The sequence below is a fragment of the Cynocephalus volans genome, chromosome 5 (genome assembly GCF_027409185.1).
Source record: "Cynocephalus volans isolate mCynVol1 chromosome 5, mCynVol1.pri, whole genome shotgun sequence".
NCBI classification, from domain to species: Eukaryota; Metazoa; Chordata; class Mammalia; order Dermoptera; family Cynocephalidae; genus Cynocephalus; species Cynocephalus volans.
The window spans coordinates 92,629,998-92,655,637 of record NC_084464.1 but is presented as its reverse complement, the minus strand read 5'-3'; the positions used below and the strand labels follow the sequence as shown (position 1 = coordinate 92,655,637).

The 25,640-nt window shown below is 33.8% G+C and overlaps 1 protein-coding gene across 6 annotated transcripts in view; it reads left to right on the top strand.

Annotated features, from left to right (window-relative positions):
• Window positions 1–25,640, top strand: part of RNGTT (RNA guanylyltransferase and 5'-phosphatase) — a 303,195-nt gene that overhangs the window by 176,798 nt on the left and 100,757 nt on the right. For all 6 annotated transcript variants that reach the window (XM_063096565.1, XM_063096564.1, XM_063096563.1 and 3 more), the window contains one exon: window positions 4,182–4,282. In XM_063096565.1, the coding sequence (XP_062952635.1) occupies window positions 4,182–4,282 (101 nt within the window). The remainder of the gene's footprint in view (window positions 1–4,181; window positions 4,283–25,640) is intronic.

Sequence of the window (25,640 nt, the reverse complement as noted above, 5' to 3'; positions counted from 1 at the left end):
TGTCTTGTGTACTGGAAATTTGCTGAGAGTAGGTTTCAGATGCTCTTACACATACACTTGGTGACTGAGGATATGGGTGCATTAATTTGCTTGACTGTAGTAATCATTTCACTCTATATATGCTTATCAAAGCATCATGCTGTATAACTTAAATATATACAATAAAGAAATTCAAGTAAATTTTGATTGTGTTAAATAAAATGCATTCCAATTAGGGTACATGTAATGTGAACATATAAATATATTGATTAGTATGATTTATTCATATTTACATATTATGTATATTAGGAACCTATAATGGTAAAAACACAATAAATACTCACAAAACACTTATTTAAATTTTTTACCCCACAGTCTCTTTAATTACATAGATAATGTTGTACAATCATCTCTACCATGTATTTTCAAAACTTTACACCTCAAACAGAAATTCTGTAACTGCTAAGCCATAACTTCCCTTTCCTTCCACCATCTAGCCTCTGGTGACCTGTAGTCTACTTTCTGTCACTATGATTTTGCCTGTTCTAGATATTTCATATAATTGGAATCATATAGTATTTGTCATATTGTGTCTGGCTTATTTCACTTAGCCTAATGTTTTTAAGGTTTATCCATTTTGTAGCATGTATCAGAAATTCATTTCTTTTTATAGCTGAATAATATTTCATTGTATATACCACCTTTTGTTTATCCATTCATCTGTTGATGGAAACTTGGGTTGTTTCCACCTTTTGCCTTTTGTGAATAATCCTGCAATTAATATTGACATACAAATGTTTGTTTGAGTAGCTGTTTTAAGTTTTTTGGAGTATGTTTGTAGGGGTGGAACTTCTGGGTCATATGGTAATTCTATGTTTAGTTTTTTGAGGAACTGTCAAGTTGTTATTCATGGCAGCTGCTCCATTTTACATTTCTCCTGTTAATATGTGCAGGTTCTGATTTCTTCACATCCCCACCAACACTTGTTATTTTCTGTTTTTGTTTATGTCATTCTAGTAGGTATGAAGTGGTGTCTCATTTTTGTTTTTATTGGCATTTCCCTAATGACTAATGATAGTGAGCATCTTTTCATGTGCTTATTAATCATTATATCTTTTTGGAGAAATGCTTATTCAAGTTTTTTGACTATTTTTAAATTGGGTTTTTTGTCTTTTTGTTGTTAAGTTGAAGAAGTTCTTTATATATTCTGGATACTAAACCTTTATCAGATATATAATTTGCAAACGTTTTCTCCCATTCTGTAGGTTATCATTTTACTTCCTTGATAACGTCCTGTGATGCACCAAGGTTTTTAATTATGATGAAGTTCAACTTATTTATTTTTTCTCTTGTTGCTCATGCTTTTGGAGTCAAATATAAAAATCCATTGCTGAACCCAAAGTCATGAAGACTTACTCCTGTTTTATTCTAAGACTTTAATGGTTTTAGCTGTTACATTTAGATTGTTGATCCATTTTTAGTCAATTTTTGTATATGGTGTGAGGTAGGCATCCAACTGCATTGTTTTGCTTGTGGAAATCCAGCTGTCTTAGCACTATTTCTTGAAGAGAGTATTCTTTCCCCACAGAATGGACTTGGCGCCCTTGTAAAAAATAAATTGGCTGTAGATGTCTAAGTTTATTTATGTACTGTTAATTCTTTTTTTTTTTAAGGATGACTAGTAAGGGGATCTTAACCCTTGACTTGGTGTTGTCAGTACCACCCTCTCCCAAGTGAGCCATGGGCCGGCCTCTGTACTCTTAATTCTATTCCATTGGTCTATATGTCTGCCCTTATGCCAGCATAACACTGTTTTGAGCACTATAGCTGTGTAGATAAGTTTTGAAAGTGGAAAGTGTTAGTCTTACAACTTTGTTCCTTTTTCAAGATTGTTTTGGCTCTTCAGGGCCCCTTGAAATTCCATATGAATTAGAGGCTTGGCTTTTCTATTTCTGTAAGGCTTTTGGAATTTTTATAGAGATTAAGTTGAAAATGTAGATTGCTCTGGGTGGTATTGACATCTTAATAGTATTAAGATGAATTTTTTGTGTTCTTCGTATTCATGAACATGTGATGTTTCTCTGTTTTTAGGTCATCTTTAATGTTTTATAGTTTTCAGTATGCAGATCATTCACATCCTTGGTTAAATTTATGCCTAGCTGTTTTGTGTTTTTACATGCTTTTATTAATTTCCTTAATTTTTGAAATTTTGTGTTTTTGTATTTCCACTGTTGGTGTTTGAAACAAGGCTGAATTTTTGTGTTGATAATATCAGCAAAAATATTAAATTATTAGGAATAAATTTAACAAAAGTTGTGCAAGACCTGTATACTGAAAATTATAGAGCATTGCTGAGATTAATTTAAGGAGACCTTAATAAATGGAGAGATTCATTAAGATGTCATTGCTCTCCTAATCTGTTGATTCAATGCAATCCTAATTAAAATTCCAGCAGCTTTATTTTTTATAGAAATTGACAAGCTGATGTTAAACTTTATGTGGAAATGTAAATGCTACATTAGCTAAAAGTGTTTGAAAAGAATAAAGTTTGAGAGTACAACACAACCTGTTTTGAAAACTTATAAAGCAATAGTAATTGAGACAGTGTGCTGTTAACAGGATTTTTCCATGTATGTCAGTGTGACAAATTAGTGAGAATAGAAATATATCTATATCTATACACAATTGATATTTGACAAAGATGCCAGGGCAATTCAATCAGGAAGGGGTAATCTTTTCAACAAATGGTGCTGGATCAATTTGATATCTATTTGCCAGTGAACCTGGTCTTTTACTTCATATCACATAAATAAATAAACCTGAAATGGATCATATGCGTAAAAATAAGAACTAACACTATAAAATTTCTCTAAGAAAACATAGTAGAAAATTGTAGTGACTTTAGATTAGGAAAAAATCACTTAAGGAGGACACAAAAAGCACAAATTATATAATATAAAAATGGATAATTTCTACTTTATTAAAATAAAAAACTTTGTTGTTTAAAATTGTTAAGAAAATGGAAAGGAAAGCCAAAGACTGGTAGAAAATATTTGCAGTACATATATCCAACTAAGGCTATTTGTCCAGAATATATAAACACTTTCAAAAGTCAGTAATGAGACAAACAGCTCAGTAAAAACAGGAGTAAAAGATTTGAACAGACATTTCACCAAGAAGGTATAGAGATAGCAAATAAGCAAATGAAAAAAATCTTCAGCATGTTTTGTCATTAGAGAAATGCAAATTACGTTTATGAGACACACACTTTAGAATGGCTAAAATTAAAAAGACTGACAGTGCCTTGCTCTAGGGTGGATGTGGAGCAAATGGACCTGTCATACATTGCTGGGTGATTGGAAAATGTTACAGCCACTTTGGAAAGCAGTTTGACAATTTCTTACAAAGTTAAACATCCATTTACCATGAGACACAACCATTCCACTCTTCTAGGTGTTTATTTAAGAAGTATGAAAACATGTCCACACAAATGTTCAGAGCAGCATCATTTATGATAGCCCCAGACTGGAAATAACCCAGATATCCATCAACTTGTAAATGCATAAGCAATTTATGGTATGTATATACAATGGAATCCTACTCAGCAGTAAAAAGGAACAAACTACTAATACATGCAGCAACATAGATACATCTCAAAAACATTATGCTAAGTATTTCTTATGTATTCTAGAAAAGGTACAACTATAGCAATAGAAAGCAGATCACCATTGCTGGAGAGTTGGGGGAGGGTATTGACTGCAAATGTCAGGAGGAAACTTTTTGGTCATTAAAAAGGTCCGTATCATGATTTTGGTGATAGTTACATGGTTGTATATGTTTGTCAAAATCCATCGTTTAATTTTATTCATTGTAAATTATCCCTCAGTAAAGCTGAACAAGAAAAAACAATTTTTTATTATCAAGTTTCCTTTAAAGTTATAGAAATATTGAGTAGAATAACTGTTTTTTTTTTTTTTTTCTGGACTTGTCACAAATAAGGGTCTACAGGTCTTTGGTAGGAAAAGGAGAAAGGCTATCAATAAGAATCTGGTAGACATCTAGCCTCATTTGCTGGTTGAAGATAAAAATTATGTTCAGAAAAGTAGTAATTTTGCTTAATAAAAGTAATGTTATATTTAATAAATTGAATTTTTAATTTTTTAGCTTCATATTAACTACTGTCATCATTTAATTCACTTTAGAAATATAAACCTGGTCGATGTGATGATATTTTGAAATGGAAGCCTCCTAGTCTGAATTCTGTGGACTTTCGCCTAAAGATAACAAGGATGGGAGGAGAAGGGTAAGTGTGCATTTTGTTCTCCTACTATTTTTGCATATAATAATAATACTATTTGTATGAGGCTTAGCTGTTTACAGGATATTTTACATATTAAAATACTTTATTTTACAATATACCTTACATATTTACTTATACATCTATTTCATTTTCACAAATTACACATGCCTTTGACCAATGATAGCTAACATTTTTTGTAGCATTCTTTAAACTTTACTAATTTTAATCTTAAATTCTTTTTTTAAAAGAATTTAAAATTAACAATATAAAAGAATTTAAAGTTAACAGTATAAAAGTGAACTTTGCTTAACTGTAAATGTGAGAATAGGTTTTACTCAAAAATAATCCTGTCGAATTATAAATGTAAGGTATGATCATTGGTATTATAATTAAATGTATTGAAATAAGTTTTTTATTTTGAAGAAAACTGCCTCATGTTTGCATTTGCATAGCAAACATTTATCCATACTTTATTAGGGTAAGGTTTTAATTGTTGAATTTCATTAAGATTTTTCATAATGTTCATTAAGTGTTAATTTTTTCACTTATTCCTTTCATGACTTTATTGGTTACTGTTTTAGAATTAAAAATGCTCTAGCATGAATATTTTTATTGTTTTTCCAAAGTGTTGTTTTATTTAACTTTGTTCTACAAATTTTTAAGGCATCTTATCAAAGTAAATACATTGCAACAAAATAATAAATACTTAATCAAGGAAATTATGAAGAGAAATAATGCTAGCCAAAAGATTAAAGTTTACCAGTGCATGCCATGAAATTATTTTTACTTGTCAAAGGTAAAACACAGGTATGCTTTTTTGTAGCTAATGGAACAAACGTTGTGTTATCAGGTCTGAGTCCAGACTCTGTAGATGAAAATAGTGTAAGAGACTACACATTCTCAAGAAAAGATACTGTGCGGTGTGGTGTATCCTAAGTAAAAAAAGGGGTTTAATAAGGCATATGGGTGTTAGTGTTCAAAAAATGGGGTATTTTATATTCTTAAATGTTTGTGACTTAATTTGTCTTTGGGAACTGATGGCAAAAAATTATTAAAACAATTATCTTGTCCTCCCCAACGGGTATTTAGCTCTGTATTGGTCTGATCTTAATCCAAGGATAGATAAATTTTACACTCTTTTGAGGAATAGGGGGAATGCACACACACATCCACATACACTCACGTATGAATGATTTTTTGAAGTCTCCAAAAATATTATTTCTCTTATCTAAGTGTTTGAAAATATTGATAAGTAGTAAATTCAAGACTATCTTTCCTGACAAACTGTCTGGTATACAGATATTTTAGGTTGACAGTTAAGTGTGGAACCTATACGTCAGTAATCTTGCAAGCTTGGTGTAGGCTTGATATATTCTTCTGGAAGTGCTTTAAGGAAGACCACCTCACTTCTAAAATAGTGGAGGCTGAGGAATACACAGATGAATATGGTTCTTTGGAAAATAAAACTTTAAAGAGGAATAAAATTTGTTAAATTACTTCATTACGAGATCTTCTGTTTTGCCTAATACTATCTTTAGAATATTTGGTTAAGGAGTATAGGCTATTATGTGTTTTTCTTGATTGTTTCACTGAGTTTTGAAAAATCATTTAGTTTTGCCTCTTATAGGTCATAATTCTTAGCAGCACCCCAAAGCGTCATGGAGCTAAAAATAGAATGCCCATTTCTCTAAATAGTAAATAGTAAAAAATGATATTTTTTCTTGCAGTTGTCCATAGTAATTAAATACAGAAAAATGTAATTCAGTTTAGTAGTTTGTCATCTCAGTTTTACTTTTATTCTTAGTATGTTTTAAATATATTTTGTTCTTTTAAAATTTAACCTATTTATGTCCTCTGACATAGATTTTCTAAAAAATGGAATTACTTTTGATTCTAGTGCATCTTTAAAACATATCAGAATGTCACTGTTTAAAGTAATTTTCAGATAGGAATATGCAAGTTACATCAGTGTAGGTACATAATTTATTTATGTAATAGGGTTTCAGTTTTCAAAAATAGGGTATTTAATATGAAATATAATGTGGTAACTATTACGAAAAACATGTATTATTCAATTAGCTAGAGTAATATGCTTTTCTTCATGTAAGGAATGCTATACATTATAGCGGCTTTCACTAAATAAATGAGTTTATATCTAAAGCGTAATAGCAACTCAGTATATTAGAGAGCATAATAAGAAATATGCCTGTAATAGTTTGAAAGGAGAGTGGCTGTGTCTCTGAATCTTAAGAATAATAGCATGTACCAATGAAGTATGGGACTAAGATATTAAAATACCATGAGACAGCTAATTTCTTTTTTTGATTGCACTTCCAAATATTTCCACAAAGCCTAAAGTGTAGTCAAATGCCTTGAGAGGTATAATATAAATCCTAATCTTTGAATATGTCTGCATTTTTTTAAAAAAAAATTTATAATGTCTTAGGCTTTCTAGGTATGGTTTTGAGTCTCACTCATCTGCTATAATAAAATGGTAATAGTATAGGTTTCTGTTAGATTGAAATTTAATACAAATAGAAAAATCTATTCTATTGATTTGAATGCCCTGTTTATGGCAAATTAAAATCTGAACTTTTCTCTTTTCATCCCTAATTATCATTTCTGAACATTTGAGATGTGTTAACACTGATTTATCATGACCTAAAATAACTTTTGTATATCTTAGCAATTTATATTGTGTTGAGTTTTAAAGACATACAATATAGATTTTCATCTGAGAGCTATTTATTGTTTTAAAAATATTGTGGCTTTATGCTAACTAATCTTCAACAAAAAATCATGGTCATTGTCAAAAGCAAGAATTACAAAGGTAGTCTGTATTCTGGAAATTGCAAACTCAAACAGTGTCAGTGACTTACAGTGAATGGTATAAACTTATTATTTGTGTAGCATAGTAGTTTAGAGCATAGATCCTAGAGCCAGACTGCCTAGGCTGAAATCTCCTTACTAGCTGTGTGACTTTGAGCTCCTTACTTTTTTTTATGCCTCAGGTTTTTCATCAATAAAATAGGAATTGGCTTCATAAGACATTTGTGAGGATTAAATGAGCTAGTTAGTATGTGTAAAATAGTTAGACTAGAACCTGGTACATCATAAACATTTATGTTTGCTATCATTTTTGTTGTGTTAATTAAAATAGATTAAAAAGTTTATATTCCCTTCTTGCTGTGCCTATAGTTCTACCTGTTACTTGCTGCACTGTGAAAGTCCAACTAACTATGTGACTCATTTCTTGTTTGATTCTAATTCCCGTTAATTTTTCCCTTTAAAAATGCATATATATTTATGAGGGCCGGCCCGTGGCTCACTTGGGAGAGTGTGGTGCTGATAACACTGAGGCCAAGGGTTCGGATCCCATGTAGCGATGGCCGGTTAGCTCACTGGGTGAGCATGGTGCTGACAACATCAAGTCAAGGGTTAAGATCCCCTTACCGGTCATCTTTAAAAAAAAAAAAAATGCATATATATTTAACTTATTTGTTTAACATAAACTGTTAAACACTCGGACAGCAAGAACACAACAAAGTCACAGCTTTTATTTGTAGAGTTTTTTGTAACAAGTCTCTTACAGTAAACTTGGCAGTATGTATAGTGGTTAAGAACATTGGTTACTGGCCAAAACCGCCCAGAACCAAATCCCAATTCCACTACTTACTTGCCTTCGGTCTTGTTACTTATTCTGTCTCAGCTTCCTCATCTGTAAAATGTCCACAATACAAGTGCTTACCTTGTAGATTTGTTGTGAAGATTTATTCGTTCTCAGTGTTTAATTGCTGGATGAACAAAGTAATTATGGGTTCTGCCTTATAGACTTTACAAGCGAGTGGGCTGAAATGCAATAGATACATCAGTTTGAATCTAGTCAAAAACAGAAACCACAGCAATTATTTTACTGAATACTGAAAAGGCACAAAAGTCTTGCAGAGGAAGCAAGCACTGCAGGAAGCATCTACCATGCAGAGGGCGGGGGTCAGAAAGTAATGAGGGTGGATTATTACAATTTAGAAGATTGGAAGGAGCCCTGCAGAATTCATAAGAAGGTCACTGCCCAGCTGGTGTTCTTGCCTAAAGATCTTGGAGGAGGAATCCTATGGCTTTTTGTTCAGACATCGAGGAAGAAGGCCAGTGGGTGATGATGGTGTTTAAGAGGAGGCCTAATGAAGCCGGTTCTATGGCTGGAGAAAAATCTTTGGTGGAACCAACTGATATTATGGAGTCAACTGCCATGCCTGAGGCAGAAAACCTTTGCTGCAAACAGGAAAGAACCAGGACCCTTCTTCCTTCAGTCTTTTAGTCATTCAGTTCATCATGGATGATTAGACATTTAATCTCTATCAAAACTCAGTAGCAATCCAGGATCTGTTTCTGAAAAGAATAATGATCCTTAGAACATGGCATGTTTTTGTTCTAAACCCCTAAAAATTTGTGCTATGATTTTTCTGTTGAGGCTTACCAGTAGTTCCAGACAATTGATAATACTGGGTTATAAGGCCCAAGTGGCAGAGCAGCTTATACTACAAGCCTGGACTTGTTGCAGAACCTTCTTTTGCTGTGATAACAACTTAAAAATGGTAGCCTAATAGGTTACTTAGTAAATGACTTGTAGTACTGGTGCAAAATCCACAAAGGCTTAAGCTTTGTGACCCCTCTTTTAGTAGTAGATATTTCAAGGACAGTAACTTGTCATTCACCTTGAAGAGGCTATTCTGACAAGCCCCAGACTGTTGGACCCCTAGAAACCTTAATTAGGAGGTGGCCCCTTAATTTTTGTGGGTTTTATTTCTTATCTTCTATCTTACATCTGTCTTACAAAGAACTTTATACTTCCTCCTCATCACTTTCAATAAGCATTGCAGATCAGTGGTTTGTTCTGTGTGATGTCAAAATGATCACTATCTCTGACAAAATAAAACAGACATATTAACAAGTGGTAATGAGAATGTGCAGAAATTGGAAACCTCAAACAGGAATGTTGAGACTGTAGATAGATAAAGCCACTTCGGCAAACAGTTCGGTAGTTCCTCAAAATGTTAAAAATAGACTTACCACATGACCAGCAATTCGACTCTCAGACATATAGCCAAGAGAAATGAAAATATGAGTCCACACAGAAACTTACATATGAGTCTTCTTAGCAACATTATTCATATTCCAAAAGATGGAAACAAGCCAAATACCTGTCAACAGACAAATGGATATATGCACAAAGTAGCTCTTCTCTTCACCAGACTAGTATAGTGGATCCTTTTAAGCAAAGGGGCTGTAGAATTATACCACCTGGATTTAAATTCTAGCTCTGCCATTCTTTACTCAAGTTACTTCCTCTCTCTGTTGCTTGTGTTTCTGTAATACTGTAATGTGGATAATAGTAGTGCCTACCTCTTGTGGGAATTTAATGAGATAATACATGTAAAATGTTTAGACTGCTGCTCGTTACCGAATAAATACCAAATACATATTTACTATTAAAAAAAAGACTAGTGTTTCTGTGAATTATGATATGGTAGATAGCAGAAGAGCACTATACTATAGCTACTATAGCTGTGAGGTATATGTTGGTCGTGTCAGGCAAAGGCAGATATCTTCTGATAGTCTGTCAGACTGTTATAGAGGCAAAAGTATTTGCCAATTTGTAGTTGTATATAAGATTTCAGAGGCTGTGTTGATTTGCTTCATTAAAGATAGCACATCTGGAACAGTAACTGCAATTGGAATACAGCCTGATTAAATTTATGATAATCCATAATCATTCTTTGATGGTGGCATCAATCTCTGCACTTACCTTGGGGGATGCATTATTCCTTTTGGTTTATCCCACGTTAAGAAAGGGCAAGTTGCGGGGGCTTTCATTTGGCCTTTCCTAGCATAATAACCCTGACTCCATGGGTCAGAGAGCCAAATGTGTAAATTCTTCCAGTTGCCAAATATTTCTCTTCCAGTTATAAATCCAGTAACTGGAAAATAATCACAGGTTGTATTTGTGGACATACTGTCCCACTTAGATTTAAACTTGAGCCAGAACCCTTTTATCACCTGATCACTCTAAGCTCTCTCTTTAACTGATGGATCATGATGGCGTTTTGGGTCTGTTTAAAGTATGCTATGGTTTGAATGTCACCCCAAAACTCATTGAATTAATTAGTGCCTGTGTAAAGTGTGCTATGGTTTGAATGTCACCCCAAAACTCATTGAAGCTTCATCCCCATGGTAAGTATTAAAAAGGTGGGAAATCAGACTATGGTATTTGAAAGGTGGGGTCTTTGGGAGGTGATTGCATCATGAGGACTTTGCCCTTATGAATGGATTAATCCATTTATGGATTAATGGTTTGATGAGTTATCAGGGAGTAGACTGGGGGCTTTATAAGGAGCAGAAGAAAGCATGTGGAAATACACTTTTGCTCAGTCCTTGTCCTGTGATACCCTACATTGCCATGGGATTCTATAGCGAGTCTTCACCAAGGAGAAGGCCCTCACCAGATGTGCCCATCAACCTTGGACTTCCCAGCCTCCAAACCTGTAGAAATAAATTGTTTCTTTATAAATTACCCAGTTTCAGGTATTCTGTTCTAAGCAACAGAAAACTGACTAATACAAACTGAGTGTCTGGTAATCCCTGAGTTGTCTAGGTGCTCCTTTTCTCTAGTGCACAGTCACCCTAGCAAATGTCACCTGTCCTTGAAAAACAGTTGGAAGATTTATAGTAAGAGTCAGCATGTTGTTTTCTATAAAAGTCCAGATGGTAAATATTTTAGGGTTTGTGATCCGTATAATCTCTGTCTTAACTACTCAACCCTGTCATTATAGTTCAAAACTGAACATAGACAATATATATTTTGAATAAGTGTGGCTGTGTTACAATAAAACATTGTTTACAAAAACAGATGTCAGCCAAAGATGGCCTGTGGACTATAGTTTGCCAAACATTTATACTTGTGGTGGTGTTGCTGGGCCCTTCTTCAAGGGGATCTAGCTTCTCACTTCTATCAAGGGGCTCAGTTCTGTTAACCAGCTAAGGTATGTGAATTTAAAGTTGAGAAATGCTAGCTTAATAGCAAGCACAATGGAATGTATAGAATTGACTATGTGATTCTGCTTTACCTCCTATTGAGAAACTTCTCTTACTCTGCTAACTGGAGTTCTTTTTTCCTTTTGCTTAGATTAAAAAAAAAAAAAAGGATGATTAATTTTGTTTCTCATGCTTATTTGGACTAGTGTTATTGTTTTTAAGAAAGAGATCATAGTATTAAAATATTATTCTCATTGTTGAAAAAATGTTCTTATATAAGAAAGGATTAAGTCAGCAAGAATATAGCTGATAAACTATATGGGGGAAAAGTCTTATTACTTTGCTAAGCAAAGCCTTTTTCTTTTTTCCCTCTCTGACTCTATTTTAAAATGAAATGCTTAGTTCTTTTGTTTATATTTCATTGAAAAATTACTTTAAAGAAGTAAAGTTAGAGATAAAAACACAGTATAATCAATATTATTATGTAGAATGCTTAATGACTAAGCTATTTGGCATATAAGTGTTCATATTTTTAATGTATAACAATGGGTATTTTCATCTTTTAGCAAATGGCCTGTAGTAATTGCTTTCTTACTTGAAAATATTCTCATTGCCCAAACATTGTTTAAGACAAATGCTTCCTTGCCTTTCAGTCTTTGAATGGTTACTACTCTCAATATTCTTTTTTGTTTTATTCCTAGTGTGGCTTGGGAGAGGAAGGAGGAGCTGTGGCTGACATCTTTTCAGTTCCTCTACCTGTCGTTCTCTTAGGTATTAGTAACGTATTAACTTTTTCATTTCATTCTCCTTACCTCCTACAGAAAGTCCTCCTGAGGCCATCACCAAAAGCCAATATCATAATCAAAGTGCCAAGGTGCTTTTTCTTCAGACTAGCTGGAGAAAAGGAGCATGTGGTGTTTAAACATCTGCTTATGACCTCACTGGAATCAAATTACTTCTTTTCACTTGTTAAGTTACTAAAGAAAAATTGATATCAGCTTTGTTGCATCACTTGGTTCTTTGGAGTTTAATTTTCACATTCATTTTAACACTATTCTTTACATTGAGAACTTTTTTTGCTTGTGTTATTTCTTCTCAATAATGTTATGTTTTTCTTAATTGCAGTTTCTCTAAGTTACCTTTTGTTTATGTTATGAGATGCTTGTTACCTGGTAGATATCTCTGTGGAATATTGTATAGATTAAATATTAGTTAAATTCCTACTTTGAATCACATTAAAGGTGGGGGGCAGTGGAGAGGGGGGTGAACTAATCCAAATAATTTAAGAACACAGTATTTAACTGTAGACCCACCCTCTCCAGGGGTGGGATGGAGAGAACTGCAAACAAATCTTGAACTCTTTTTTAGTAGGTTTGTTTTTTGCAGTGTTATGAGTGTAGACATTCTAAACTATTTTAGATGTGTTATAGGATTGAATGAATGAGTTTTGGTGCTGTTGGGAGTCAGGGTTCTTAGGGAGGAGGAAGATACAAATATGAAATGGAGGAAGGCAGTGAAGAACCCTATGGGATTAGAATTTTTTAAATAATTGAATATGTATTATGTACACATGTATGTGAGTATAAATGTGTGCGTATGTGTATGTAATGAGTTATATACATATAAACACTTTTTCTAGCTCTGTCCACTGACAGGACCTAGAAGCAAAGACACCCCAGTAATAATGAGCACATCTAACACCAAGGTATTGGTGTCTAATACTATTCCTCAGTAAAAAGAACCAGAGTCCTCAGAGTCCTCAGAGAAATGGCTTATTCTAGGGTTGGGTAGGGAGGATGCAGGTTAAGTGTAAAACATCTTCTTATGCCAGAAAGTGAGGAAGTCCTTACCTCCTTCAAAAAAAGGGCATATAAAAGGGCATGAAAAAAGGATATAGGAGCCAACTTGAAGGGGCTCCCACTAGCCACATCTGAGACAATGTGAGCACCAAAAAGACAGTAACAAATTATAAACCTTGATAAAAGTAGGAATCCATGAGTCCATACTAACGATAAACAGGGAGAAGAGGTAGTTTAGCTTTTAGTAGAATACTGATTGGTAAATGTGAAAGGAGTCCTGGAGATGGAAAATCATTTTGCCTCAAACATAGTAAAGATCTGCTCAAGCAAGAATAATCAATGGATGCTAACTGAGACATATTTTTATGGAAAGCAGGATATTTTCATGGTTATAAAATGTCTTTCTGTGGATTACTTATGACTTGCAAGGGAAAAAAATAAAGATTTTGGACAACTTCCTGACTGGTTTTTCGAAGTTAACATCAGCAGTGAGGATAAATAAAAATGGCTAAAATGTGTTTCAGTTACAGAGTATTCTGACTGTGGATGTATAGCTTGAATCTAATAATGAGGAAACATGAAACAAATCCCAAGTGTGGAACATTCTATGATTTTTAAAAGGGGATCTACAGTATTCAAATATTTCATTGTCATAAAAGTGTGAGGAACACACGGGTAAAATGTTGCATACAATTTCAGGGGGTCAAACAGACTCCTTTCAACAAAAGTATAGTATTTGAGGCTTGCAACGTGTGCTTCTTTGCTATTCTCTTCCATGTTGAGCATTCATTATTCATTCATTTATTCCTTCCTATGTACCAGGCATGTATTCAGTGAATATTTTCTAAATTGAATTTCTCAATTGCAGTTATCACAGCATTGTTATAAAATTAATTTTTATAATTTCTTATCAAGCAGGCTTTTAATTAGTATGGAACAATTCACAAACACTTCTGCCAAACATTAATCACTTAAGGGCTTTTTGTTTTTCTCTCCCTTATGAGGTGGGAGCATCTTGGCCTTTTTAAATGATGCATAGCATTACAGGGGCAAAGAGTATCAAGTAAGAACAATCTGAAATAACTGAATTTGAGATATAGTAAAAAAAAATAGATTTGAAATTCATTTAAAAATAGTTTTGAAATTCTTTAGGTCACTTAAATAAGCGTGTGTCTGATTTATGGCATACTGGAATTTAACAACAACAAAAAATGCTTATATGACACATAGAGATTGCCTAAAGCTGTTAGTTAAACATGCAAAGATAGGAGTAAAAGTTGCTTTTTGGCACCAACCACAAGGTTGGAAAATTCCAAAGAGAGTTTAGGATTAACTTCTAAAAAGTGTAGTTTTGTGATTGGCCCATCAAAGCTTAAATATTGTTGAAATGTTATGGTATAACTTTGAAATAAGTCTTTTATCTTTCCAACCAGACACATTTTATTACCTTTTGCTATTTATTCCTACTTCTATTGAATTTTAATCAGACAATCTAGCCTATAAAGTTTCTTTTAAAAAGCTTTTGTTAATCTCATCTTTAGCATTATGTGTTAACTTTTCCATATATTCCTTGGATATATCAGCAACAATAAAAGTATTTTCACTATTTAAGGAATGTAACATTTTCTCTGTTTTTATTAAATTCATTTTTCTAATTGTATTAGTTAATTCCTTCACTCCTTTTACTAGTTCTGCCCCATATAAGAGATGTTTGAAACCTTACATTATAAAGTTCTCTTTGCATATTTTAATATCTTGATATTTAGATGCTCTGTTGTTTGATTTGTGCTGATTTATAATTTATATTTTTGCCCCCAATCATGCTTTTTGTTATTATATTACATCCCTCTTTATTCTTTTTATTGCCTTTAATCCTAAATTCCTCCTAGTCTGATATTAATATTGCCTCTTCTCCTTGCCTTTTTCTTGCATTTGTTGGGTACCTCTTTGCCCATTCATTTATCTCCAGTCTTTTTGTTTCACCGTGGTAGGTCATGACCAAAACTATCATGCTGAGATCCTCTGTCTTTGGGACATAGAAAGTACATGATCACATATCCTCAGGGACCAGTCACTGTCAGACATTTACAGTGCGACTGCATGTTTGATGACTAGTCGTTTTTATGAAATCAGTTGATAATGTAGCAATGTGGCATGGTACATTTAGTGTTAAACCTGGAAGATGGCTTCCTAAAACAATTTTTAAACAACCATTCCTAAAACAATTTTTTTTAAACAACCAAATTAGATGATTTTTCTAGGGTTTCAGTCTGGGGATACAAGAGTCATAAAAAGCTAGTAATCTTCCCTCTTCCTACCCTTTCCAGCCAGCATTTTTCATGATTTTCACTTTGAACAGTTTCCCGCACATTGCTAGCACTTAGCTCCAAATGAACAAACTAGAGGCAACCCCAAAAGCCATGTTCCCTGAGTTTTCGTGATTTGGTGCCATCTTACTGAACACTATAGATGTCTTTTAAGAATGTAGTGATAAAGCATAATTTGTATGTAGTTAATATATTCTTTCTTTTCAAGTATCAAACCTAATTCTTCATTGGAAAAGATCTGTTACAGTTATCCATTGCTTAACGACAGGGATATGGTCCAAGAAATGCATTGTTACTTTGTCATTTTTGGTCCTTGTGTGAACATCATAAAGTGTACTTAGAGAAAGCTAGATGATATACCCTACTATACACCTAGCCTGTATGGTATATAGCCTATGGCTCCTCAACTTATGTAGCATGTTACAGTACTGAATACTGTTGGCTATTGTAACACAATGGTAAGTACTTGTATGTCTAAACAGAAAAAGTACAGTAAAAATACGGTATTAGGGCTGAGCCCATGGCACACTTGGGAGAGTGTGGCACTGGGAGCGCAGCGACGCTCCTGCCGCGGGTTCGGATCCTATATAGGAATGGCTGGTGCACTTACTGGCTGAGTGCCGGTCACGAAAAAGACAAAAAAAAAAACAACCCCCCCCCAAAAAAAAAAAAAAAAAAAAACGGTATTATAATCTTATGGGATCATTTTCCTAAATACAGTCCCTTGTTTACCAAAACATCATTGTGAGGTACATGACTACTTAAAGTGTGTTCTGGAAAATATAGTTGATTTTATTTAACTCAGTCTGTAGCCTCTTGTCTTTTAACAGGAGAATTTAGTCCATTCAAAATTACCATGCTAAGGTATATAGCTTTATTCTCTCTACTTTAATTTATTTTTATTATTTTATCTACTTTATCTTTTCCTTTATTAAACCCAGCTACTCAACATGGTATTTTTACCTACTTTGATTTTCTTTTTTTAAAAAATTGTTTCTGTGTGATTACATTGATATTAATTGCATTTCCCCATTAACTTGAAAATTATATTAACTTTCCATTATAGTATTGGTTACCTTTCCTTTCCCTGTATGCTTAATAAGATATATTGCTCTGTTATTATTTGAAAATAAGATAACTCTTTCCCCTACAAAAATGTACTTTTCCCCTTCCACCATTATGTATTATATAATCTTGGGATACCTTTTAATATTTTACCTTTCCTCTCTTTCTTCAGATGAAATCTTTGGAATGCTTTAATTCTCACCATCTCTTCCCTTTAGGTTTTATTGGAATATTTACTGGAATGTTCTCCTCAACTCCATCCCTACAGGTATTACTGAAATATCTTAGTAGTATTGCTTCTCATCTATTTTTAAGAATTGTTCTTATAGCCATGCATGTACCTTTTATTTCAAGAATCTTTTTTTGGTCTTGTGTCACACATTTTCACTCAGTCTGCCGTTATCCAACTTAAATTTAACAGCATTAGTATTTTGCAAGATTCATTATCTGCCACTTTTTCCTTTCATTTTTCTCTTTCTTGTTCATTGTTCTTTTTAGTATTTTTCTCAGATGAGCATACGTAAGTTAATTAATCTGAATTCTTGCATATCTGCAGATATCTTTCTTTTTCCTAACAGGTAAATCATGTCTTACTTGGATATAGAAATCTGAGTGCAGTTCTTTTCTCTCCATCTTTTTAATTGTCTTTTGGCTCCTTTGTAGGTTACCTTGTTCTTATTTTTCTTTATTGGCTCATGGAGACTCAGATCTGGTTGTTGGAGTGCTCTAAGTGGTGGCAGTCCACACAAGAATGAAAAATGTGTGTTCTTTATCTCAGTGGACCAATTATTTAGAGGCTTCCAGTCCTCAGTACTGAATAACTGAGGAAAGCCTCCTTGCGTCCTCCACTATGTATAGTCTCCCATCTCCGGCCTTAGCTCCTAGTGGGTAGGAAGATCAGGCACATTACCTTGGGCCAGTGTTGACCATTTTCACAGGTTTCTGTGGCCTGTGCTCTTCTCAGGATTTACTAATTTTCTAATCTCATGTTGTGGCTCTTTCCAGCCTATGGAGGAGAAAGCTATAAATCAGTTCCCCTACTAGGAAGCCCTGAAATTTCATACCTCACTTTTACTAAAAGACACTTAATATTTTATTTTTAAATTCCAAGTAGCTCTTATTGGGACTGGCATTGATAGTCATTTTGTACTTTTTTAGAACTTTTCTCTCAGTTCAAGTACATTTTTCAAAATGTTTTTAAGAAGTATGTTATAAACATAGGAGAAACACTTCAGGAAGTAGGACTGGACACAGACTTCATGAATACGACCCCAAAAGCACAGGCAACCAAAGGAAAAATAAACAAATGAGATTATATCAAACTAAAAAGCTTTTGCACAGCAAAAGAAACAATTAACAGAGTTAGAAGACAACCAACAGAGTGGGAGAAAATATTTGCAAAATATACATCTGACAAAGGATTAATATCCAGAATATACAAGGAACTGAAATAACTTTACAACAAAAAAACAAGCAGCCCAATTAAAAAATGGGCAAAAGAGCTAAAAAGGCATTTCTCAAAGGAAGATATACTAATGGCCAACAGACATATGAAAAAATGCTCAACATCACTCAGCATCCGGGAAATGCAAATCAAAACCACACTGAGATGCCATCTCACCCCATTTAGGACGGCTAATATCCAAAAGACTGTGAATGGTAAATGCTGGCGAGGTTGCGGAGAAAAAGGAACTCTCATACATTGTTAGTGGGACTGCAAAATGGTGCAGCCTCTATGGAAAATGGTATGGAGGTTCCTCAAACAATTGCAGATAGATCTACCATATGACCCAGCTATACATGCTAGGAATATACTCAGAGGAATGGAAATCATCAAGTCGAAGGTATACCTGTTCCCCAATGTTCATTGCAGCACTCTTTACAATAGATAAGAGTTGGAACCAGCCCAAAGGTCCATCATCGGATGAGTGGATATGGAAAATGTGGTATATCTACACAGTGGAATACTACTCTGCTGTAAAAAAGAATGAAATACTGCCATTTGCAACCACATGGATGGACCTAGAGAGAATTAAGTGAAATGAGTCAGGTACAGAAAGAGAAATATCACATGTTCTCACTTATTTGTGGGAGCTAAAAATAAATAAACAAATACACAAAAAAGCCGGGGGGTGGGATGGGGTGACATAACAATTACAATTCCTTGAAGTTGATACGACAAGCAAACAGAAAGGACATTGTTCGGAGGGAGGAGGGAGGGAGGTTTCAGTAATTGGCCACAATAATCAACCACATTGTATATTGACAAAATAAAATTTGGAAGAGAAAAAGAAAGTATATTATAACCAGGAATCTTTCTATTATGATCTACTTGACCCCCAAATATAATTACCTTAATGTTTAGGGGGAAAAACAAGGTTACATTACAACAGCTTTTACTGATTTATGTTTTTGTAAAAATCCTAAAAGTTAATTTGAAACATTAATTCTGTTATTTCTGTTTATTTTTGTAAGAAACTTTTTCTTCAAACAGTATATAAAGACATTTTTTGCTATCAGAATCTTGATAATGTCCTTAGGATTATCAGAAATCTTTAGATTGTTCTTGAGAAGTGGAGAATTCCCGTTTGCTTCTAAAAACATATTTCTCTTCCTAAGTTTGTATTGCATACATGTTCAAAATGGTATTTTCCATGGCATGATATTATTCTACTGCAGAAATAGTTGTTTATAATAAAAATATTACTAAATGTTACTAAAAAGAAACAGTTATGTTGTAGTCCAGTAGCTTACATTTGATATAATTGTGGGTAGAATGTTAAAAATAAACAATTTGTTACAGTTTGGTGTATTAAGATTTGGCCTAAAGTATTTATGAAGTTACTATATATTTATTGCTAAACAACCCAAGTTTAAATTCTTGTTTATTTCTATCTTAAGAATAAATGGAGGAAAGATTTGAGCTTTTTTAGCCACTGTGCATTTCTCAATAAAAATCAGTAAGGAATAAATTAAATAACTCTGATTATTTATTAAAATCATTGCAAAATAATTAGTAATAGAATTATATTCCTTTAACTTTCACAGTCTCTTTTTAACCAAGCCATTTAATTTGATCTAAAGAGTTAATTATGAGAGGATATTTAATATCCTTTAGCATATGAAAGCTTCAAAATATAAATATGTTAATTTATTATAAAAAGAAGAAAGCTAAGGCACATCATTGTTGATGCAGTCCTTTTATCTCTGTAAAATGGAACTCATATTAAGCTTTGAATCTCAGGGGAGAGAATATGGAGGGAGGGCATACTTTATTATTCTTTGTGTATGTCAGAAAACTATCTTAGCAAACTAGACTTCCAAGTCTTGAATAATGGGATAGTAGGGAGATGACAGAAGATTTTTCCAGAGCTACATATAGTGGTGGAATTTTTATTTTTAATATCGTAATTTTATTATATTGGTTCCTGTTATTTATGACCTTTGTTTAAAAAAATTATACTTAATTGTAGGAAATACATTCAATACATTTCACTGCATAGTAGCAATTTAGGCTTTAGATTTTTCAAATGCCCACACACTATTATCTAGTGTAAATTATCATTGTTCAATTTAAACAATACAGATTTAACAGTTGTATTTATATTAAATTAATACCTCATATTTCAATTAGAAACTCCTGTTATCTGGAGGTTTTCTATATTTACAGCCCAAAGATACTTTATGTTCACATTGATAAACAGAAGCCACTGCAGGTTTCAGTAACATATTTTCAGTCATCAAAGGAAGCCTAGATTGTGCAGCTTTTTAAAGAGTGTATTTTATTTTCATTTAGTTGTTTGAAAACTGGTGATCTAAATTACATGTAAATTAACATATTAGCATCAAGAGTATTTTTAGTGATCACTGTGTGGTTACATGAGTTCCTCAGATCAAATTTATCTCTTTTTGGTAGTGTTTTAATTTTTATAAATAGAGCTGGAGTATGTGGTATATAGATTTAAAAATTGCATGGGCAAATGAGTTCATTGTAGAATGTATAGACCATATTTCATGGTCTCAAGGGAGTTTAGAATAAATTAACTGTAAATTACATGAATTCATTGTTAAGGAACAAAGACTTTTTATTCATCTTTTCCAGAATCTGATTTATTAAAAAACCCACCATTCTACTTGTCTTTCATTTACTTTTAAACTTTGAGTGTAGTAAGTAGTGGTGGTAGCTAGTTGTAACTAATTTATCACTATTCAGTAAGCATTTATTGGAAACCATCTATGGGCAAACCACATGATTAAGTGCTGGGAATAAAAAGATGGATAAGCCCTGTCCTGAAGGAGTAACCTGACTGGGATGGCAGATATAAATAACTGTCATTATGATGAATGCTGTACTATTAGTGTGAATAAAGTGTAGGTCCCAGACAGTTTCATATCTTATATACATAAAATATTTTTAAAAAATATGAAACTATTTTAATTGTTAGTAATGCCACAAAGAAGGTTCCATAGAAGATGGTTCACTTGAGTAGAACTTTGTAAAAACAGAAATGATGTTCAAGATGGAAAGTGTAGTCTGAAAGAAGGCATGAAACTTTGGAATGTTTATCAAATAACTAGAGTTTATGGAAGTGGAGACTTGAATAAAATAGGCCAGGACTAGATTGTGATAGACCAAGAAAACAAGAGAAAAAATTAGGACTTACAATGGAGAGTTAGTGAGTATTATAAAAAGGTATTGATATTATTTGTATTCTGGCTAGACGGTAGAGATTGCTGACAAATTTCAACCAATTGCACAAGCCAGAAAACTGAGTCATCTTTGTTTCCCATTCCGGTCTGCCAATTTTTCTTCCTAGATAGTGCTTAAATCTATTAACCTTCCCCTCTTCCATAAACATGATCTTAGTTCAAACTAGCATTATATTACCCGGACTACCGTAATAGCCTCTAACTGGTCTTACCATCCTACTCTTGTTCTCACTGCACACATTATTTGACATTACTAGACTTTACTAGAATTCTGCCAGCTTTCCCCCCCTTCTTTTTCACTAGTTTTGCCTGGTGAAGTGGGTTGAATTGTGTCCCTCAAAAAGGTATGTTGAAGTACTAACCCCTGGTACCTGTGAATGTGATACTCTTTGGAAATAGGGTCTTTGCAGATGTAGTTAAGATGTAAGTTAAGATGAAGCCATACTGGACTGTGGTGGCCCTTCAATCCAATGCCTGGTGACCTTATGAGAAGAGGAGAAGAGACACAGTGATACATGAGGGGAGAGTGCCATGTGAGGCAGAGATTGAGTGCTGTAGCTGAAGGCAAGGAACACTAATGATTACCAGTGAACCACCTGTAGCTAGGAAGAGATGACAAAGGATTCTCCTCTGTAGGTTTCAGAGGGAGCATGGCCCCGTTCACATCTTGGTATCAGACTTCTACCCTCCAGAACTGTGAGATGATACATTTCTGTTGTTTTAAGCCATCCAGTTCGTGGTACTTTGTTATGGAAGACCTAGAAAACTAATACTTTGGTATATATTGTTTTATTTTTAAACCTTCAGTCTTTCTGTTTTTTCCTATGTCTCCGTAGATAACATTTAGCTCAATTTATTTGTTGCTGTTATACATCGACAGTCTTTAGCTTTCGAATGGAGCATTTTGTCCATTTACACTTATTTTAATTAGTCATAAATGTGAATTTATTCTTGCCGACTTATTTTGTGTTATTTGTCCTGCCTTTTCTCTATTTATTTTCCCTCTTCTTTCCCTCTTTTTTCTGAAGTCATACTTTGAAATTTTGGTTTTTTGGTGGTTACTCTAGAAATTCCAGCATGCATATTTAACTCATTAAGTCTAAAGTTAACATCTTTACCTCTCCAAGAAATGTAATTCTAAACACCTCTTTCTAATTTAACTTCTTGTTAACTTGAAAAAAAAATCACTTTTATTAAAGTCCACAATATATAATTATTTTTTGTTACATAGTCAACATTCACTTGCTTTTTCTACATATTTACAACTTTTTTTGCTATGCATGTCTTCTATTATTTCAGACTTTCTATGTGGAATTACTAAACTTCTACCAGTACTTACATCCATAACATGTTTCTTCTGCCAGTAGATGCATCCTTTAATATTTGTTTTGGTTCTGCTGGTAGCAAATTCAGTTGTTTTAGTGACATTCTTTATTCTATCCTTACTTATTGGACGTTGATTTCTAAGTAAACAGTAATTTTTCCTTCAGCATGTGGATGATTTCATTCCAATGTCTTCTGACTTTCATTACTGCTGTTGAGAAATCAGCTGTCAGTGTAATTGTCTCTTTTGAAGGTAAATTTTCTTTTCATTGTGTTTTTGTGAGGTTCACTCTTTGTCTTTGGTGTACTGCAGATTCACTGTGATGAGTCCAGGTATGGAGTTTTCTTTTTTTTCTTTCTGTTTTTTGCAACTGGATCTTACTGGACTTGTGGAAAATGTGTCATATTGCTTTTCAACAGTTCTGAACGTTTCCTGCCGTTATTTTTAAAAATATTACTTTTGTCCCATTTCTTCTTTCCTTCTGGAACTCCAGTTGCTTAATTCATTAGGCAAATAAATATTGGGCACCCTCTATTTGCCAATTTCTGTTTTAGGAGCTTGTGATACATTGATGAAAAATCACATCCCTAAATCATAGAACTTACATTTTAGCCAAGAGAGATAAACAATAAACATAACAAATAAATAAATAAATTAGATACTATGTTGAAAGGCAACATGTCTCACTGATAAAGTAAGATTTGAGTGAAGAGTTAAAGGAGATAAGGGAGTTAGCCAATCATATACATGGAGAGGAGCATACCAGACAGAAGAAACAGCCAGAGCAAAAGATCCCATAATCAGCAGGGGAGCCAGTGTGGGAAGAAATGACTAAGTGAGGGAGGAGGAGAGAAGTAGAAGAGATTAGGCCCTGCATTACCTCATCTTATAGCTACTGTAAGGACTTTTTATTCTGAGGGATGTAGGAGGCATCACAAAGTTTGGGGATGAGAATTGACATGATTTGACTTATAATAGTCTCTCTGGCGGCTGTGATTAGAATGCACAGGAAAGGCTTAGGGAAACCAATTAAGAGTTTATTGCAGGAATCCAGGCAAGAGTTCTTATGACTAGGATGGTAACATTGTTGATAGTGAGAAATGGTCATATTCTGGATATCTTTTGAAGGTATAGTATGGTGATTTTCTTTACTGTGTCAGTTTAGTTAAAATTATATTTCCCAGAATTTTCTTTTTTGTATGGTGCCGGGTTAGAGCTGGCCTTGAGAAGTGTATGATACTTGGAAGGCAGAAGTAAAGTAGCCAACATTAAATTCAGAAGTGCATATTGTTTTTGCTCTGCTGGCTTAGCTTGTTGCTGTGGGACAGTAGTTGGCCGTACAGCTCCTCTCTGGATCTCCTTCTTTACCTTCTCTGAGTTATGGGCCAGGTGCAGCTCCATAGGAAAGAGAAACAGATTCTTCTGCAGGCAGGTCATCTACAGCATCAGGTTTAAATGTGGTTAGTAACAGACTTTAGTTCCAGTTTGTTCTCAGGCATTCCAGTTTGCCCCAATTTATAGCCAGGTTTTCTTCCCAGCTCTCTGCCCTGCTGACATCAACTTCAGACCCACCATCAAACACAGAGGCAACAGGCTTCCATAGACTTCTTCACAAGCTCCTGTTAATGGTTTCTGGTTAGTGTTTTTTTGTCTGAGCCTCCAACCATCTCCTTCAGGATCTTTACTCCTTAGCTTCTCTCACAATGGTGCAGGTCTAATCCTTATAATAAATCCCTGATTTTATATCACTGGATGTCTACTTCCCGGATTAAACCATAACTGATATATGGAGCTGACAGATTTGAGAGAACTTCAGCAGTTGGCTATTGCAATGTAATCTAATCTTGGAATTCATTTAGTGCTTCGTAAGTTTTGTCTCATGTTTGGGACTAAGTCCTCCAAGCCATGTCAAGTACATGTAGGTCACTTAACCACAGCCTTCTTTATCACAGTTAGAGCTTCCTGCGATGTCTGCACTGATAACTTCTGACAAGTCTATTTAAAACTTTTCCTTCCAGATCACAACTGGGAAAGATGAGGGAAACACAGATTACTGATAGCGACAAAGCTTTTAAAAGCTATTCTCATATGTTAAGTGTTCATGTAACTGTATGTAATGCCTAAACTTCAACTAATTTTTGAGACATATGATATGAACTAGCAGTTTTAGGTCTTTTTAAAACATTGTTTAAAACAATGCTTTTCCATTGCATATTTAAAATGTGTTTGAATAGAATTGATTAGCTTTTGAGTTTTAAAGTCATTTCTTCTCAGTTGTCTGACTTCTTTAGGCTGTTGACCCTCCCTCTTTTTTGAAGGTAAACTCTCAACTTTCCACCTTCATCTAATATATGTTAAAAGTATTGTTTGTTTTGCCTTTGTTGTGTATATATGTCTTTCCTATTTGTCTGAGTCAGTATTTTCTCTTTACACAATATGCTCATAGCATACAGGCCCCCTTGTGTATGGTGCACTGTCATCATGCCATAAATGAATATACATTTAATAAATGCTTTTCAGTATTGGTTGTTGAGGTAGCTATGATTGCTCCAGCTCTTTTCTTGTAATATTTTAGATTACATGATTGTTTTTATGATCTGGATTCCTATGAAAAGAATACATGATCCTACTCATAGCACCTGGAAGGCCAAGACATCTTACTGATTGATAATTATTTATTGGTTTTATTTTCAAATATAAGGCTAATAAGTGTTTATGAGGGGATGATGGAGGAAGACAAAAGTGTAAGTGTGGAGCCATGAGAAGGAGAAGTTCTTCCACAACCCATTACCCACATACAACCACTATTAATAGTTTCTTGTATCTAATTACTCTTCATTAAATCTCTTGAAAGTATACTTTTGATCACTTAATTGCTGAATGTTGGACTGTGATTCACATCTTTCATCTTTAGTATATGGAAAGGAGGGGGGCTGACAAAGTAGAGCAGTTTTTCATTTCATTTTTTGATTGCCTTTAATTCTTTTATTATACTTGCTTTTCTCTTGAACGTCCTTTTCTCCCTGTTTCTCAGAATTCCTTTACTTTCTTAAAATTTTCTTTTCCTGCTTCTGAAAATGAAACATTGGGATTTTAGGACAAATTTG